This window comes from Rhincodon typus, chromosome 17, assembly GCF_021869965.1.
Source record: "Rhincodon typus isolate 14 chromosome 17, sRhiTyp1.1, whole genome shotgun sequence".
Taxonomy (NCBI): Eukaryota; Metazoa; Chordata; class Chondrichthyes; order Orectolobiformes; family Rhincodontidae; genus Rhincodon; species Rhincodon typus.
The window spans coordinates 18,153,487-18,171,481 of record NC_063348.1 but is presented as its reverse complement, the minus strand read 5'-3'; the positions used below and the strand labels follow the sequence as shown (position 1 = coordinate 18,171,481).

General features: G+C 40.1%; 1 protein-coding gene across 1 annotated transcript in view; it reads left to right on the top strand.

Annotated features, from left to right (window-relative positions):
• LOC109910842 (inner centromere protein B-like) overlaps window positions 1-8,081 on the top strand; it is a 12,256-nt gene extending 4,175 nt beyond the window's left edge. Inside the window, exons 3-6 of the mRNA XM_048607305.1 lie at window positions 3,173-3,311; window positions 4,242-4,439; window positions 4,823-4,982; window positions 7,622-8,081. Of these exons, the coding sequence (XP_048463262.1) occupies window positions 3,173-3,311; window positions 4,242-4,439; window positions 4,823-4,982; window positions 7,622-7,830 (706 nt within the window). The 3' untranslated portion in view covers window positions 7,831-8,081. The remainder of the gene's footprint in view (window positions 1-3,172; window positions 3,312-4,241; window positions 4,440-4,822; window positions 4,983-7,621) is intronic.
• Window positions 8,082-17,995: the final 9,914 nt, after the last annotated feature.

Genomic DNA, 17,995 nt, shown 5'->3' with positions numbered 1-17,995 from the left:
TGTTAGGAAAGTTGTAGGTCATCATGAAAAAGGGACAGTAGCAACACAGGTACAAAAATTGGTTGAGCGATTGGAAACAGAAATGGCCAATAGATTTTTTTTAAAAATTTTTGGGGGCTAGAGGACTTTGTTGGTGAGTTTCCAAGAAGTCTTTGCTTTTTCTGATTTTTATACATAAATATTTCGTATCTTGGTGTGTGGGGGTCAATGTCAAAGCTTGCAGATGACACTAAACCTAAAGAATTGTAACCTGAGGATAGTTTGAAACCCCAAAAAGACACTGACAAGTTGTTGGTGTGGGAGGATTGGAGACAGATGATGTTCAATGCAGAGAAGTGAGGTGATGTATTGCTTGAAAGAACATTTGAAATAGAAAATAGGTGTGCAATACTAAAGGAGCTACAGGAGCAGAGGATCTAGTTTGTTTTATTCACATGAGGTGTTGGTGTCGCTGGCTAACCAGCATTTTTTTTTTTTCGTCTTTCATCATTGACAGAATGAGGGCATCACTGGCTAGGCCAGCATATATTGCCCATCCCTAATTGCCCAAAGGGCAGTTATGAGTCAACCACATTGCTGTGGTCTGGAGTTACATGTAGGCCAGACCAGGTAAGAATGGCAGTTTCCTTCCCTAAAGGACATTAGGGAACCAGATGGGTTTTTCTGACAATTGACAACGGATTCATGGTTATCACTAGATTCTTATCTCCAGATATTTATTGATTTCAAATGCCACGATCTGCCGTGGGGATTTGACCCCAGAACATCGTCTGGGTCTCTGGATTAACAGCCAGGGATAATACCATGAGGCTATTGCCTGTCCCCTGTTGCCCTTGTAGGTGGTGGTGAGCTGCTGCCTCGAACCACTGCAGTCCACCTGCTGTGGGTTAACCCACAATGCCATTAGGGAGGGAATTCCAAGATATTGATTCTTCCACAGTGAAGGAACGGTGAAATATTTCCAAGTCAGGATGATGAGTGGCTTGGAGGGCAAAGGTTCCAGGTGGTTGTGTTCCCATGTATTTGCTGCCCTTGTCCTTTTTCAATGGAAGTGATTGTGGGTCTGGAAGGTGCTGTCTGAGGATCTTGAGTGAATTTCTGCAGTGCATCTCATATTTAGTACACACTGCTGCTACTGAGCATTGAAGGGAGTGGATGCTTGTGGATGTAGTGCCAATCAAGCATGCTGCTTTATCCTTGGCGTGCTTCTTTGGTGATATTAGAACTGCAAGTGGGAAGTATTCCATCACGCTCCTGACTTGTGCCTTGTAGATGGTGGACAGACTCTGGGGAGTCAGGGAGGTGAGTTACTCACTGCAGTATTCCTAGCCTCTGACTTGCTCTTACAGCCACTGTTTATGTAGTAAGTCTAGTTGAGTTTCTGGTCGATGGTAACCCTAAGGATGTTGATAGTGGGAGATTGATGGTAACGCCATTGAATGTCAAGGGACAGTGGTTGGATTGTCTCTTATTCGTGATGGTCATAGCCTGGCATTTACCTGGTGCAAATGTTACTTCTGTGTACAAATCATTGAATGTGGCAGGACAGGAGCTGGCAGTTAATAAAGCTGAGAATACTGCTTTATTAACGGAGGCATAGAGTACAAGAGTGGAGATAATGTTGAATTTGTCCAAAACATTTGTTAGGCCTCACCTGGAGTGTTTTGCACCATTGTAAGTGCCGTATTATAGTAAAGTTGTGAATGCATTGGCAAATGTAGAAGCAATTTTCAAGAATGGTTCCCAGAATGAGAAACTTCAGTTATTAGGTATAAATTGAAGAAACTGGGACGGTGTTCCTTGGAGAGAAGAAAGTTGAGATAGATGTTCTCAAAATCATGAGCGAGCTGGATAGAGTAGATGGTGAGAAGCTGTTCCTGTTGTGTTTTTGTTTTGAAGAAAACAATTGAAAGTATTGATTTGATTTGCACAAATGAAGCAAGGGTGTTGGGGAGAGAATAAAGCTTTTGCATACCATGAGTAGTTTAGTGTATGGAATGCACTGTTCAGGAATATGGGGGAGGCAGGTTCAATTGAGGCATTCAAGATGAAATTGGATGTTTGAGTAGATATGGTATAGTGGGATGTAGGGGGAATAGGCAGGAGATCAGCACTGATCTGTGCTGTATTAATTCTGAGACTTAAAATGCATCTGATACAATGACAGATATGAAGTAATTTATAGGTCATAATAGAAAAGGGGCAATTGCAATTTGGGAACGGAATTTGCTGTCTGAAGTGTGGAGGAGGCAGGCTCAATTGAGGCTTTCAAGAAAGCATTGATTTAATTAGAAATATCCAATACGCAGGGTTATGGAGAAAAAGCAAGAGATCAGCACCAAGTTAAAATGTTCGGAGCTGGTGCAGACACGATGAACTCGATAGCTCCTGCACATCTCAATTCTATCTCCAGCCTCACTCATTTAGCAACCTAGGATAGAAACCATCTGGACTAGCCAACTTGTGTGTTTTAAACTCAGACAGCCTTTTGAATACATCTAGCCCATCAATATTTACCTTATTCATTTCTTCTACACTATCCATATATTGACTTATTAATACACGTCCAACAATATTTTTGGGATCCCCATTACTGTTAACTGCCATTCTGTTATCATTATCATATCTGGCTGACTTTTGTTTTCACTCTCCAACTTATTGGCTTGATTCACTTAGCATGCATCATTTGTTGTCGTTGTCGTCGTCATTTCACACTCTTTCAGATGCACTTGGCTGGTCTGCTTGATCTGCCTCATTTTCAGAGCAGATCCTAGCATTGCCTCCATTCTTTTTGAACAAAAGCATTTTGGTTAAGGAAGTCTTCTCAACACCCCATGTGATGTTTGAGAAACGTATGGACCCTTCTCCCCTTCACCAGCACCATCACCATGTTACCAATATAGTTTTTACACATGCCTGTGATTTCCCAGTAGATTTTCTCCCTTTATTTATTTCATGCATGCATTAGTGTTCATTGTGTCGCAGTTTAGGTTCAAGTCTGCACCATTATGATCTTTCTCTGGTACAGTGTAACTTTAGTGAATAAGAATGCTTCTTCAGACTAAAGTCAGTACTACATTGGTTAGGGATCCTATTTTTATCTTTGGAGTTCAAGCTCAGTAGTGTCGTCTTAACTGGAAAACTAGAATGACTGACAAATTTCTCTTAACAGAGAACGTGAACATGTAGAGAAAGAAAAAGCTGTCCAGTTGCAGCAGAAGTTGGAGCTTCCCACAGCAGAGGATGCTGTACTGCTGGCTGTACAAAAAGGACGGCTTCATGAGGCAGCACAAGAGAAAGAAAGCAAGCTGGTAACGGGCTGCTTCCTAGTGGGAGTTTCGTGTTCTGAATGACCACCCTGCACCCCCTACCTCCCCCCACCCATGTATAACCCTTTCAAAGTGGAGCTACAAACTGAATACTTGAGTCATGTCCATGTCTTGGACAAATGTGTCTGAAATGATAATTTTATTACTGTCAATTCTATCTTTAAGTATAGTGTTTTGCCAACCATGGTAACTGACTCCATACAACCATTTCTGTTATGAGAGCTATTAGCTCAATTTTGCATGTCAAGTTACTGCATATGTATTGAACTGTACAAACTTCAGCTTTTCTAGTTAAGTACCAAAGCTTAGAGATTTGGGTGGAGAAATTGTTCATTTCAGAAAGCAAATGGAATGTTGGCCTTTTGTTGGGGCGGGAAGGGTGGCACACAGGAAAGCAGAGCTGAGGATTATCAGAGCAGCCATGATCTCATTGAATGGTGGCAAAGATTCAATGAGCCAAATAGCTTGTGCTCCTGTCTTACAGACCAGTTACTGAAATGTTTGATCAGTATGCTTTGGCAAGCTGAAAGTAAACATTTAATGTTAAAATGCTTTCCACTTGTAATTACACTGGTGAGCTGACGTATAATAATGTAAAGAGGGTGCTTAATTTTTGGTCTAGGATGAGAAAGGTGAACCCCGCCATGTACTTTCTGATAAAGCTTAAACATGCATTGAAGTGTCCTAACACCGCTTCAAACTAATAACTTGGAAAATGGGAATAGGTTGGATACCTCTCTTGCCAAGTTGGCATAGATGCAATGGGCTGACTGGCATCCTTCTGTAACGAATTTTCTTTCTATTTTGGAAGCTGTGGGGCTGAGGAAGTTACAGTTGGGCAACTTAAAGGCCATTAAAGGAAAGCAGATTTGAAAGCAAGATTTGAAATAATGTTTATGTCCCTGTTTGTAGGAAGAGCAGCAATTGAAAGAGCTGGGAAGCCTGTCTTTAGCAAATGAGGAAACTGCAAGTCTAAAGGTGGAACCAGAGCAGCCAAAAAATGAGAATGGACTTTGTGAAGATCAAAGAAAATGCAAGGAAGAACAAGACATGAAAGTGAAGGAAGAGGTCTCCACCAAAAATGTACTGAATGTAACTGTAGAGGTGCATGTGAGTGTTTTACTGATTGGGGCTTAGAGGGAGATGACAAAGGATAAGGCTGTTCGATCATTTGACTTAATATAATCAATTTTTTAAAATCCAAAAGTATATTGGAACACTGTAGGGCAATTATTGATATTTTGAATCATTATCCCAAAAAATTGTTAGAGAGGAATTTCCTTTTATCATAGTTGAGGGACCTTGAGACTGCATTATGTCTGACAATTTATTGTTTCAAAACACTTGTCTCAAGACTCAAGTGAGAATGTTGTGGTATAGTTGGAAAAGAGCAGTGTGTACTGCATTGAGAACTCAAGGGAGTGTGTTTTTTAAAAAAGCTGATGCTTCAACAATATATGGGGTTTCAATGGATTAACTTTTTTCTTTTTCAGCACTTGCCGGTATTGGAGTCTTCCACTATGACTCCCAATGGCTATTCCAAAATCAAGTTGTCTCAAGTCAATCTGGAAACTTATGGGATGGATTTACAAAGTGATGATTCAACAGATGATGAGGGAGCACCACGTAAACCCATCCCTACTTGGGCTAATGGTAAGGAACTAATATCGGATCAATGTAGAATTTTATTAGGTAGCTAAATCCAAGTAAATAAACTTTCAAGTTCCATCCCCATTATTAGCTCAGTTAGCCTGTTTTGGTCTGGGCAGACTGATTTGTTATACACCATTATTGGAACAAAAAGCAAAATAGTGCAGACGCTAGAAATACTCCATCCACTTGAAACTTTTTTGTGTGTGTGTGTCTCTCTCTCTCACACACACACACAGACACACACACTTCCTAGTATAAGCTCACAAGAAAAGGTTAAAATGTAAGCTTATTCCTTTTCAATTTTTGCACAAACAAGACTAAATTTTTCCATGTAATCAGTGGAGAAGTTTAGCTTGTTGCAATTTTTTTTTAAAATGGGCATCTTCACTGGTGAGTTTTCTCTTTTGCTTTCTGTCTCCACTCTCCACTCCAACTAAGTATTAACTTTGGGTAAACAATTGAGAGAAGGGGTGGAGGTTAGTGCTGCAGTCACAATAGTTTACATCTAAATTAACATGGTTTATCAATTGATAGAAGTTATGTGCACAAACCTGGCCAGAATTCCATTCATCTAACTTTAGAGCTATTCCAAAATCTGACACTCAGTTTACAAATTACATCTTAGTAGTGAAGATTCTTTTGAATCCCAACCACAACCATTCTCTTTCTCTCTGCTCTGTGACCATCCAAGACAGAATAAGCTCAGTTACCTGTTACCCCTTTTTAGCTTTCTCTAATGGGCCTCCTTGTGAGCAACATCCTCAGCTCCAAATCATCTCTACCCTCCTGTTTTACTCCTTGTGCTCTCCATTAAATCAATTTGAATATCTTCAGAGTCTAAGCTATCTTGCCTTTTGGCTGTCCTTTAGCCTTGTCTGCAACCATTTACATCCTTGACTACTCCTTCACCATTTTTTTTTGCCCTTGTTCCTCTTAAAATCATTTTTCTCATGTAGGTTTGGTCTCCAGTTATAGTTCTTGTCTTTAATCTAAGTTCAAAAGGTACAGACTGAATCCAAGATTCACAATTAAGCATTTGTCCTTGTTTTCTGAATTTGTTGTCTAGAGATGATAATTGGGGAGGAGAGGTAGAAGCCAAAAAGAGGAAGCTCAATAACGCCCATTTGAAATCTTTGTAATAAATTCCTCATCAGCACTTTTTAATGCATACAAGAGCTTAGTCTGCATTGTGCAAAAATAGCCAACAGTACAATTCCTCCACATATTTGGGAGTCAGTACAAATTGGCTGACAGTTTGCAAAACATTTCCAACCTGGTCTACAAACATGACACCGGCCTCCCTTTTTTTTTTTGAGATTTTAGCTCAGTATCTTGCTCTCGTTCTCATTTTTCTGTCCTTGGCCTGCTCGTTGTTCCATTGATGCTCAATGCAAGCTTGAAGAACAGCACCATACCTTCAATTAGGCACTTCATAATTTCTTGACTTCACGTTGAGTTCAACAATTTCAAACAAGGAACTTTTTTCTTTTCTTGCCATGTGCTGTTCTGCATTTCACCTTGCTTTTGTTTTTGAACAGTGTGCTACCATTTGCAATCTGGAGAAATTCTATTCTTTTCCTACAACCATTATCACTGCCTTCAATTCACAACATTTTTGTTTGATCTGTCCCACCCACTACCCAATCTCAGAGCTTCTCTTCTGTTCTGCCTGCCCCCTCCCATTTCAATGGCTTAAATCTCTTCACATTTCTTCAGAACTGAAAGAAAGCAGTCAAATCGGACTCCCATGTTAATGTTATCTCACTTTGCTCAGATGCTGCCAGACCTGCCAAATATCTTTCTATGTCAGTTGTTTTTCTTCTATGCCAAAGACCAGCAACTATTCCTAGATTATTCTGGAAATGAAGAAACCTGATTTTTTTTTTTCTTTGCTCCACTGCCAACAGGTTCCTGTAAACCCCTCCCCTAACCAACTTGTCTCCAAGTGCAAGAAGTTCCTGTTCCATTCCAATGTGTTGTTAGCACCCTCCTTAAACCTCTGATCTTCCCTCTCCGTGTGTGTTTGTAGCCTATTGTGCCATCTCCAGCTTCCTGAAATGTGCCTCCATCTTTCAGTTGGTTGGGTCCGCTCACCCCAGGTATCAATCAAATCTTTCCAGTTGTGTCCAGTGTTATCTGCAATGTTCATGTTGCTGCCTCTGAATCTGCCCCAACAATCTATTACTGGTCCCACCACTTTTTCCCAAATATGTATGTTCCTTTGTGATGTAAACAGCCACCCTCCTCCTCTCTCAGGGGCAAGTGGAAATTGCCTCTTATTCACCTCTGGTTTCTCTGAGCCATATGTTGGGCTGTTGAGATGGGTTTCTTTTCTCAATGGAATTCAGGGGGAGTGAGGAAAGTGTGCTGGAAATCTGAATTGAAATCGGAAAATACTGAAAACACTACGGTCATGAGGCTTCTGTAAGGGAACAGATATTTCATATAGCCTAGTGATTGTAGTCAAATAGGGTTGTCCTCCCTATCCTAATATCCATATCCTCCAAAACCACCACCATGTGGAGAAATTTGTAAATCCCCTGTATCAGTAATATTGCTAAATGGCTTGCATATTCGGTTTAGAGAATTGTAACAGTTCCAGTCTGTCACATTGCCATTTATTGTTTTTCTGTCATCAGGTAACCAATTGCAGCAAGCGCTCATAAAGCAGTATTATCACCCACTTGATGCAGACAAATTCTTCGGTATCATTCAACCCCCAAACCTTGAGAACATCTTCGGCAAAAGCAAGCCACGTTACCTGAAACGCACGAGTTCTGCAGTGTGGCATTCGCCACCAGTATCAAACAGTGTTAGGAATGTACCCTATGGTGTTTTGAAACACTGAAAATAATCCTTTCATTTCAAATGACATTGTAAATGTTGTAATGAGTAAAATGATCCCTCCTGATATCCTTTTTATCTATATTCTATCTTTAATGGCTGATTTTTTTTTTAAACTTTTTTCTGTTTTGCAGGCAAGCAACTCACTCAGCTGGTTCTCACAAATTGTTTTTGATCATTGATGTTCTGAAGCTCTTGCATTTTAATACATTAGGGTTTTCTTGCAGCTAATTTTCATTAAAATTTTATTCGGTACCTGGTTTCAAATCCTGTTGGGATAAAAGTGTGTCTATTTCCTGCCTCCCATAAGGGTCATGTACAAAATGTTTATTGGTATTTTCAAATCAAGTTTAGGTTGTAGGGATGAACCTACAGTGCAATACTTCTAACTTTGCAACAATTGGCAAGTTCACTGCTTGATATGTGATATGACAGGGGTTGCAGGTGAAGAAATCCATTGTTGCAAGATAGTGTGCTTTTTTTTTTCTGTGGTTGGGGCAGAGTGCAAAAAGTTTCTTTCTTTTTTTTTTGTTTTTTTTTTTTTTTGTTTGTTTTTGTGCATCTAGCTATGTCTTGACCCAAACTGTTTGAATTGGGCAGGTTTCTAATTCTTGATTTGGAGAAACATTCCTTGTGCTTAAAATGCCTTTTATAAAGGATTCCATTTCCAATGGAATAAATTTTCTAACTGAATAATAATTGATATTGGGTGTATTATCGTACTTTTTTGTTTTTTGGAAGCTGCTAGAGTAGTACTTTTTAACCAAGATACTGGAAACACACAGCCATACGGTCCAAGATGATGCTGGGTTCAGACCCTTTACTATGAGTTCACTTACCTTAGTTGGAATGATACCGATTTCACCATTTTAAAAGTAAAAGCACCTCTGGGTGAGGGACTAGGAAACTGGCAAAATCTACATTTTAAGATTTCTGAAGACAGGACCAGGCTTGTCTGTTTGTTTTTTTTGTTTTATTTTTTAAAACCCCCGTCTTCACAAACCAGACTGCCGAAATCCACTGTTTAGCCTCTTGTGTAGGATGATCACTTGGCAGCAATCTTAAGTGCTTGCAAAGTCATTACTGAGGAGAATTGCCTTGAAAGGAGGAGAGTAAATTGACCACACAGAGCTCCATAGTGTTTGTTTAAAACCACTGCAAAATCTGTTGCAATAACTGGTTGAAATCACGAAGTTCAGTATGACTTCAAATGCAATATGTCTAAACTCTGGTGTGTTTTGTTTTCGTAATGAGTATCTTGGTGTCAAGTACCTTTTTTTGTAAATAAATCATGTGCAAAAGTCAAATGAGAGAAACTTTTTTTTCATTTTTAAATATTGCACTTAATAAAGAGTTTGAGATATATTCTGTTAACTTTATTCTTCAATTTGTAAAGTCAAACTGAATGTCATTGCAATAATATTTCAACAATTATTGTAAAGCTGAACCAGAATGCTGTTTCTGCAGTTACTGCTATGGAACAGCCATTTATCTCTAGATTTGAAATTACCTCTAACTTTTTAACTTTAAAACTATTGATCCTACTAAAGAGATCATATTGTGGAAATACAACTTGATGTAAAATCACCCATAATGCAGACTAAAGTAGTCTACTTGCACAGATGATTGAAGTCTGTTTTAAAAAATCTGATTTTGACACTATCTGACCTCCTTGGCCACTTGCTGTGTGTATGTTAGAAGGGTCCTACCTACGCTATGTACTGCAGTAGGTCAAATGGGCAGCTGACCACCATCTCCTTGATAATTAGGAGCAATTACAATAAATGCTGGTCAAGGACAAAATAGTAAAATCTGGTTGGTAATATTTAATGTGTGCATCTTTTCTACATGACTTCAATTTCCATAAATTAGTTAAGTTCTGACATAATTGCTCTTATGTTCCTTGTGGAGATGACCAAACCAAAAAAATACAATTTACCAAGGAACTCAACATGAATTAAAAGCAACTTGCAGTTAATATAAACTGAATTACTTTTTGTAAGTGCTTAGATTTGTGGGAAGTCCACTGAGTGTATTTGTCAATATTTTCAGTCAAAAAAGTACTTCTCCACTAGAACTCCAACTCCTTGAGGATTTAGGCTGATCTTTAGCCAAGAGCAGACTTCCATAACTTCACCTAAATGGCAGATGTCTGCACAGCCACCACAACAGTGCTCCTGACTGTCACAAGGCTGTGGAACAATTGAAAAATGTGTGCCAAGTGACCTGGGAAAACTGAAGTAAAAGATGCAGTGTATTGCCAGGTTAAAGTAAAATTTAAGGGTGGTTTGAGATATTCTTGGGAAAAAAAAGCATCATCTTTGCTAAAACCTTAAATAACATAACATAATTGCAGCTAAGAGACATAAAGTAAGGTTAATCAAATGTCCCAAATGTTTTTCCTGTTCACCTGATCCTCTTCCAGCCTACTTTTGCAATTTTCAACCAATGATTTTTCAACGCTACATTCTAGTTTCCATGCACGCCAGCACATTAATCATACCATACACAGGTTTGAAGCCAATTACAACTGTCATAAATACCTAGGTAGAGTATGGGTAGTGTGCAACTTTTTTGTCATTGTCATACAAATGCTGCAACTAAACAAATTCAAATTTGGTCTGTGGATTTTAATTAAATGAAGTGGACTCAGCCCATTGCAGGAAAACCCGAGTTGCATCTGAGGTGGAAGCTCAACCAGACTAAGTTCTTTGTTCTTAAGTGCTCAATGTTGGGCCTTCTCCAGGATTCAGACCCAAAGGCAGAGATCTTGCCTTGCAGGAGCTGCCAGTTCTCTATTAAAGGCAGGTGGTAGCTGCTGCTAGTAATGAACCTGGGAAAGGCCTGGTCTCCTGAGTGACTCAAGTTAGTGTGGGTCAGATGGTTCTACAGGTGAGAAATGAGGATGGGACAAGAGAACACGGTGACTTTGTGACCATCGTCCTGCCCAGTACAGGGTCTCTAGATCGGGCAATGAAGCTTTTGAAAGACGGAAACCCGTGGAAGGCCACAGTTTTTGCTGAGCGGCCTTCTGGAGGCACAAGGAAGCCCTGCCGTTCTCAAGGAATCCCTGAGGCGCCACTAAGTTCTAAAGTTGATGGCAATTGGCTCAATAATGACAACCTCCCGTAAGGGACCAAAAGGTGTCTATCCCAGCTTTAACTATGCTCAACTATGGGGACTCCAGACCTCTTTGGCAGCAGAGAATGCCAAAGATTCTCCTATTGGCCACAGCCTCTATTAAGACTTAAAGTCTTTTTTTTTAAACTGAGCTCACAATTAATAAAAATGTTCCTTTGCAGGAAGACTATATTGTGGAACGTGTGATTAGTTCTAAAAAATCACAGTGCCACTCACAGGACCAATAGCTATTTGCAGAAAAGTGTAGAATTCATTGTTTCATAAAGGGAGGCAGCTTTTTGAAAATTCAACTCTAGCTTATCAAAAAAAAACCTTTGCACTATTTTTGATATTCACAACTTCTATAGTAAATTGGCTTAGTTGATCACTCATCCAATATGTAAGCTGCCACATTTTCATTACCACTAATTTTAATGTAACCGAAAGGTTCTATAATAGGTGGATAATTCGCTCTATACAAAAACAGTGAAAAATAACATGCTGAAAATCTGAAATGTAAACAAAAAAGTGCTTGGCAGGTCACTGTGGTGACAGTAATGGAGTTATCTCAGTCAACATCCTTTCTTCAGCGTAGGAAAATGTTAGAAGTGAAATAGGTTTTAAACAAGTACAGACATAGGGAAAGAGGATTGATGTGGAGTGGAAAAGAATAATGGGAAAAGTATGTGATCAGTGGAAGATGGGGGTAATTAACTAACAAAAGGAATGATTGTGCAAGGTAAAATAGGGTAGCTTGCTGCCTAAGTGAATATTATTCCCCTCTTCTTTCTTTTCCCTCTCAAGTTTCTAGAAAATGGATTAAATAGCACAATTGGTGTACTTGGTAAACTGAGAATTGTTTTTCAATTTCTCATATACAAACACCAACACAGACAACATATGCATCTTCTATCTTTTGTCGCAAATTGAGTTTTTAAATAAATCTCTCTCCCTATTCTCACCACCTGTCTGTAATTTCCCCCATTCCCTCCACTTATTGGTTCTGACTTTGTAAAGACCACAACCACAACCACAGTTTTTAAAAAAAGACACAGAAAAAGGATTTTTTTTTTGCACTATATTAAACACAGAGAGGATGGGAACATTTTGCAACACAAACATGCATACTGTCACGACTCACTAGAAAGTGCACTGTAAAATTGAGCCCCACTGTTCCCTGAGTTGCCACAAATGTAACAATTTGATTAAGTCACCAAGTTTCCCAAATTCCATTTAATTACTCCGGTTAAAAGAGTATGTTCACCAGGTTTGTGTACTTAACAAGAAAGAACTGCTAATTGTGGACAAATTGTCTTCAACTAATGCCACAAAGATAATATGAATTGCTAATTTATAATTCTATAACTTAAACTCAATTCCTTCCCAAATAATCCCCTCACATACCAGACAGACATGAAAGATAGATAACACATGGATACTAAGGGTGGACAAAGGAGAAAAATATCAGGGAAAAACATTTCAGTACCAGTGCAGGCTACAGAATTCAATGACATCCTTTATTGCTTCATTTTGATTTTTTGAGGTTGCCACAAGATTGTTCCTACACTGATATTCAGTCTTTCATTCATTTGTGAGAGTTCACCCTTCTGATGTCTCTGAATCTGTTTTATCCCTCCTTCAACAGGTAAGAAGAAGCTAGCTCTGATATTTGTTTAGGTTTTTTTGGAAAAGTACCTGATTAGTCTTTGTATTCTAGATTTATCTTCTTATGTTCATTATAGTATTCATTAATGACTTGGATAATGACATAAAGAGTCTGAGGAAAGGTCACCGGACCCGAAGCGGTAACTCTGTTTTTTTCCTTCACAGATGCTGCCAGACCTGCTGAGCTTTTCCAGCAACTTTGCTTTTGATCCTGATTTACAGCATCTGCAGTTCTTTTGGTTTTTACTTTTTATCAAGTATCCAAATTTGCTGATGACACAAGTTGGGTGGCATTATAGACAACAACATAAAGTTGCAACAGGATATTGGTAGATTAGATAAATGGGCAAAGCTGTGGCAGATTAATTTTAATATAAACAAGTGTGAGGTTATCTATTTTATACCGAAAAAGGATAGATCAGAGTATTTTTTAGAATGTACAAAGTTAAATACAGTGGATATCCAAGGAAATTTGGGGATTCAGATGGATAACTTAAAATCCCATGAACAGGTGCAGCATATAGTTAAGAAGGCTAATGGAATGCTAGCTTTCATATCTAAAGAGCTGGAGTATAAGGATCCAGATGTTATGCTGCAATTATACAAAATCCTAGTTAGGGTCCACTTAGAGTACTGTGAGCCAATGTTTTGCCCTTGGAGGGAGTTTAATGCAAGTTTACAAAGCTGATACCTGGACTTCAGGGGTTATGTTATAAGGAGTAATAAGACAAATTAGACCTTTATTCCCTAGAATTCAGAAGGTGAAGGGGTAATCTAATCGAGGTTTTTGGGATATTAACAAGGAGAGACAAGGTAAATAAAGACAAACTATTTCCACTGGTTGAAGATTCTAGAGGAGCATAGTCTACGAATTAGAGCCAGGCCGTTTAGGAGAGATGTTAGAAAGCACTTTTACATGCCAAGAGTAGTGGAGGTTTAGAACTTTCTTCCTCAAATGGTGGTCAATGTTAATTCAATTGTTAAATTTAAATCTGAGACAAATTTTTATTAAGCAAGGGCATCAAAAGATATGGGTTCAAGGCAGGCACATGGAGTTAGGCCACAGATCAGCCATAATCTTATTGAATGGCACAGCAGGTTTGAGGGGGTGAATAGCCTCCGCCTGTTCCTATGTTCGTATGCCTTCCTGAAGGAGGATGGCTGTTACCCCAATGTCACTCACTTCAATGACTGTTCAAATGCTTGCTTAAAATTAGGAGCTGCAAGCACAAACTTAATAAAATGGCCATCAGCTTTTCAAAGCTGCCTGGCATTTCTCAGTTCATACTACCCTTTACTTTTTGCTGTAGTAGGACTGTCCGTAGCACAGTTTCCGTACTTGGGACAAACATTCGGTAGAATCCTCCAATTCCCAAGAACTTCATGATTTCATGTTTCATTGTGGGACTGAGGAACTTTGCTACTGCTTGTAGCTTTGAGCCCTGGGTAGTACTTGTCCTTATCCCACCCTACCCGTATCTGTGCAATTTTTCAGCTGGTGTATCGGGTAGGAGTTAGCTCTAGTTGCTACATTGACTTTCCAGTAGTCAGTGCAGAGCCTTGAGGAGCAGCCTGGCTTGGGCACGCTCACAAAACTGGGAAGCTCCAGTATGCTCTGTTAATTGGTGCTCCAGCATGGAGTTAATCTCTTGAAGCTGAGCAAGTTTTTGTACTTGACCGAAGAACAGTTGCTTTATAGCTGGGGCCACTCCCACATCCACCTCATGCTGAGCTAGGTAGGTGACTATGTTTGCTCTATCGGTTAGCTGCATAGGAAAGGGTTCAGTTTGGGCCCCACCCATATCTTCTTCCAATTCATCCCCAATACTACCCTCATACTCTAGGTCAGTAGCAATGGGACAGATCATTACCTGCTTGTCCTTTACTTGGTGATATTGATTTAGCCTGTTGACATGATACAGTTTCCTGCGTTAGCGAGCTACTTTGCTAATCTATATGGGCAACCAAGGGTTCACCTGGTTCCATGTGTACACATGAGGTCAGAGATAGGAATGTAAAAGCCTTAAGGCGGCAGGTAGACTTCATTTACCTGGCAAACACCTCCTCTCCCAGCTTAAAGATTCTGGCTGTAACACGTTTTTACATCACTTTTACATCTGGGAAATCTTAAAGTGTTCTCAAGCCGTATGAGAGTTACAGCCTCATGAGAGTTGCACTTCGAGCTTTATGTAGTAAACTAACGTGGCAACTTTCTCATTCTGTTCTATATATTTTCTCATCAACTGGTTCAGAGGTCTCCAAAGGTGGATAGGCTATGCTAAATTGCCCCATAGTATCCAGGGATGAGCAGGCTAGGGGGATGAGCCATGGGAAATGCAGGGTTTTTAGGGATAGGGTAGATCGGTAGGTCTGGGTGGGATGCTGTTCAGAGGGTCAGTGTGAACTCGATAGGCCAAATGGCCTGCTTCCACATTGTAAGAATTCTTTCATTCTAAGTTATTATGCACCTCTGAAGCAGGTGGGACTTGAACCTGAGCCTCCTGGCTCAAAGGCAGCTTATTCTGTTCTAAAAACCTCTTCTTGATTACCTTCAGAGGCTTTTGCACTTGGTGCCTGTAAGCTAATTCAAATGGAGTAAAGCTGAGGACTCATTGGGGGAATGTCTGGTGACAAAAGGAATTAAGTCTAGTCCCTTATCCCAAATATGGGGGTACCAGGGACAGTACACTCATCATGTTTTTTAAGAGTCTGGTGGTACTCCTGCTCCTATTCTTTTTTCTCATTAAAGGGGTAGATAGATTTTTGAAATATTGGGAGCGTGAAAGAGGAGTTGAAGCCTGGGGCAGATCAGCCATTAACTTGTTGAGTAGTTGGACAGGCTTGAGGGGCTGAATGGCTTACTCTTGATCCTATTTGTTATGTTTGTATGTTCCAGCACCCCCTGGCACAGAGGGTGATATGCTAAAGACTTCAGCAGGGTCCCACCCAAGTTACCCATAACTTCCTGGAATAGTTTGGATGTCAAATTTAAGCTCTGATCTGAGTGCGCCAATAATACTGGTTAAAGAATTGCGTCAATTCCCTCACCACTGTCTTGGTTAATATGGTTCTCATGTGAACAGCCTCTGGGAATTGGGTAGCCACATCAATGGTGGTAAGGATATACTGGTAACCAGTGTGCTGATGCCTGTTGTAATGATACTATGATTTTAGGTCTGGTGGGCATCTGTTTAAATTTGTTCAAGTGTTGCCTAGGTTTGACAAGAAGGATGTGGAAGCCTTTTTCAAATCGTTTGAGAAAGTAGCTAAACAAATGAAATGGCTGGTGACCATGTGGATGTTGTTGATCCAAACAAAGCTGGTCGGTAGAGCGAGTGAGGTATTTGCATTACTATCAGACGAAATATCTGAGGAGTGTGATGAGGTGAAAAATGCCATCCTGCATGCATATGAGCTAGTACCAGAAGCCTACAGACAACATTTTAGGAATCTAAGGAGAGAACCTAGTCAAATGTACATTGAGGTTGAAAGGATCAAATGAAGTAATTTTGACAGGTGGATAACGGCATTGAAAATAGATCAAGTATATGATGCCCATAGAAAGATAATTATTTTTGCAGGAGTTCAAAAATTCACTTCCTGACGTAGTGAGAACTCATGTAGAAAAGAGGAGAGGTAAAACTATAAGGTTAGCAGCAGAAATGGCAGATGATTATGAGTTAGTTCATAAATCAAAGTTTGGATTCCAACATCAGTTTCAATCTGTGAGAGATAGAAACTGGGGAAAAGAGAAATCCTCAGGTGGTAAAGGGAAAAGAGATCTCATTGAAGATAGTAATGATAGCTTACCACAGGGTAAAAAGGAAGCCCATGAGGAAGAAAGAGAAGTAAAAAAGCTCGGGTGTTTTTACTGTAATAAAGTAAATCACATGAAGTTGCAGTGTCGGTGGTTTAGAAAAAGCACTGGGAAGATGGATATGGGAAAACAGGATAAGCCAGTGAGTTTTGTTGAAGTGGTAGAGGAAAATACAGTGGAAGCAAAAAAGCTGCAAAAGAATGTACAACCTGGTCAGGGGTTGGTTGAAAAGAACATGTCCGATCTCTTTAAAGATTACTTTGGTGAGTAAGGTTTCCTCGTGTGTCAGGAGGAGCAAAACAAACAAACAAAGAACAAAGAAAATTACAGCACAGGAACAGGCCCTTCGGCCCTCCAAGGCTGCGCTGATCCAGATCCTCTATCTAAACCTGTCGCCTATTTTCCAAGGATCTGTATCCCTCTGGTCCCTGCCCATTCATGTATCTGTCTAGATACATCTTAAATGACGCTATTGTGCCCGCCTCTACCACCTCCACTGACAACGCGTTCCAGGCACCCACCACCCTCTGCATAAAGAACTTTCCACGCATATCTCCCTTAAACTTTTCCCCTCTCACCTTGAAATCGTGACCCCCAGTAATTGAGACCCCCACTCTGGGAAAAAGCTTCTTGCTATCCACCCTGTCTATACCTCTCATGATTTTGTAGACCGCAATCAGGTCCCCCCTCAACCTCTGTCTTTCTAATGTAAATAATCCTAATCTACTCAACCTCTCTTCATAGCTAGCACCCTCCATACCAGGCAACATCCTGGTGAACCTCCTCTGCACCCTCTCCAAAGCATTCACATCCTTTTGGTAATGTGGCAACCAGAACTGTACGCAGTATTCCAAATGTGGTCGAACCAAAGTCCTATACAACTGCAACATGACCTGCCAACTCTTGTACTCAATACCCCGTCCGATGAATGCAAGCATGCTGTATGCCTTCTTGACCACTCTATCGACCTGCGTTGCCACCTTCAGGGTACAATGGACCTGAATACCCAAATCTCTCTGTGCATCAATTTTCCCTAGGGCTTTTCCATTTACCACATAGTTGAGTCTTGAATTGGATCTTCCGAAATGCATCACCTCGCATTTGCCTGGATTGAACTCCATCTGCCATTTCTCCACCCAACTCTCTAATCTATCTATATTCTGCTGCATTCTCCGACAGTCCCCTTCACTATCTGCTACTCCACCAATCTTAGTGTCATCTGCAAACTTGCTAATCAGACCATCTATACCTTCCTCCAGATCATTTATGTATATCACAAACAACAGTGGTCCCAACATGGATCCCTGTGGAACATCACTGGTCACAATTCTCCATTTTGAAAAACTCCCTTCCACTACAACTCTCTGTCTCCTGTTGCCCAGCCAGTTCTCCATCCATCTAGCTAGTACACCCTGGACCCCATGCGACTTCGCTTTCTCCATCAGCCTACCATGGGGAACCTTATCAAATGCCTTACTGAAGTCCATGTATATGACATCTACAGCCCTTCCCTCATCTATCAACTTTGTCACTTCCTCAAAGAATTCCATCAAATTGGTAAGACATG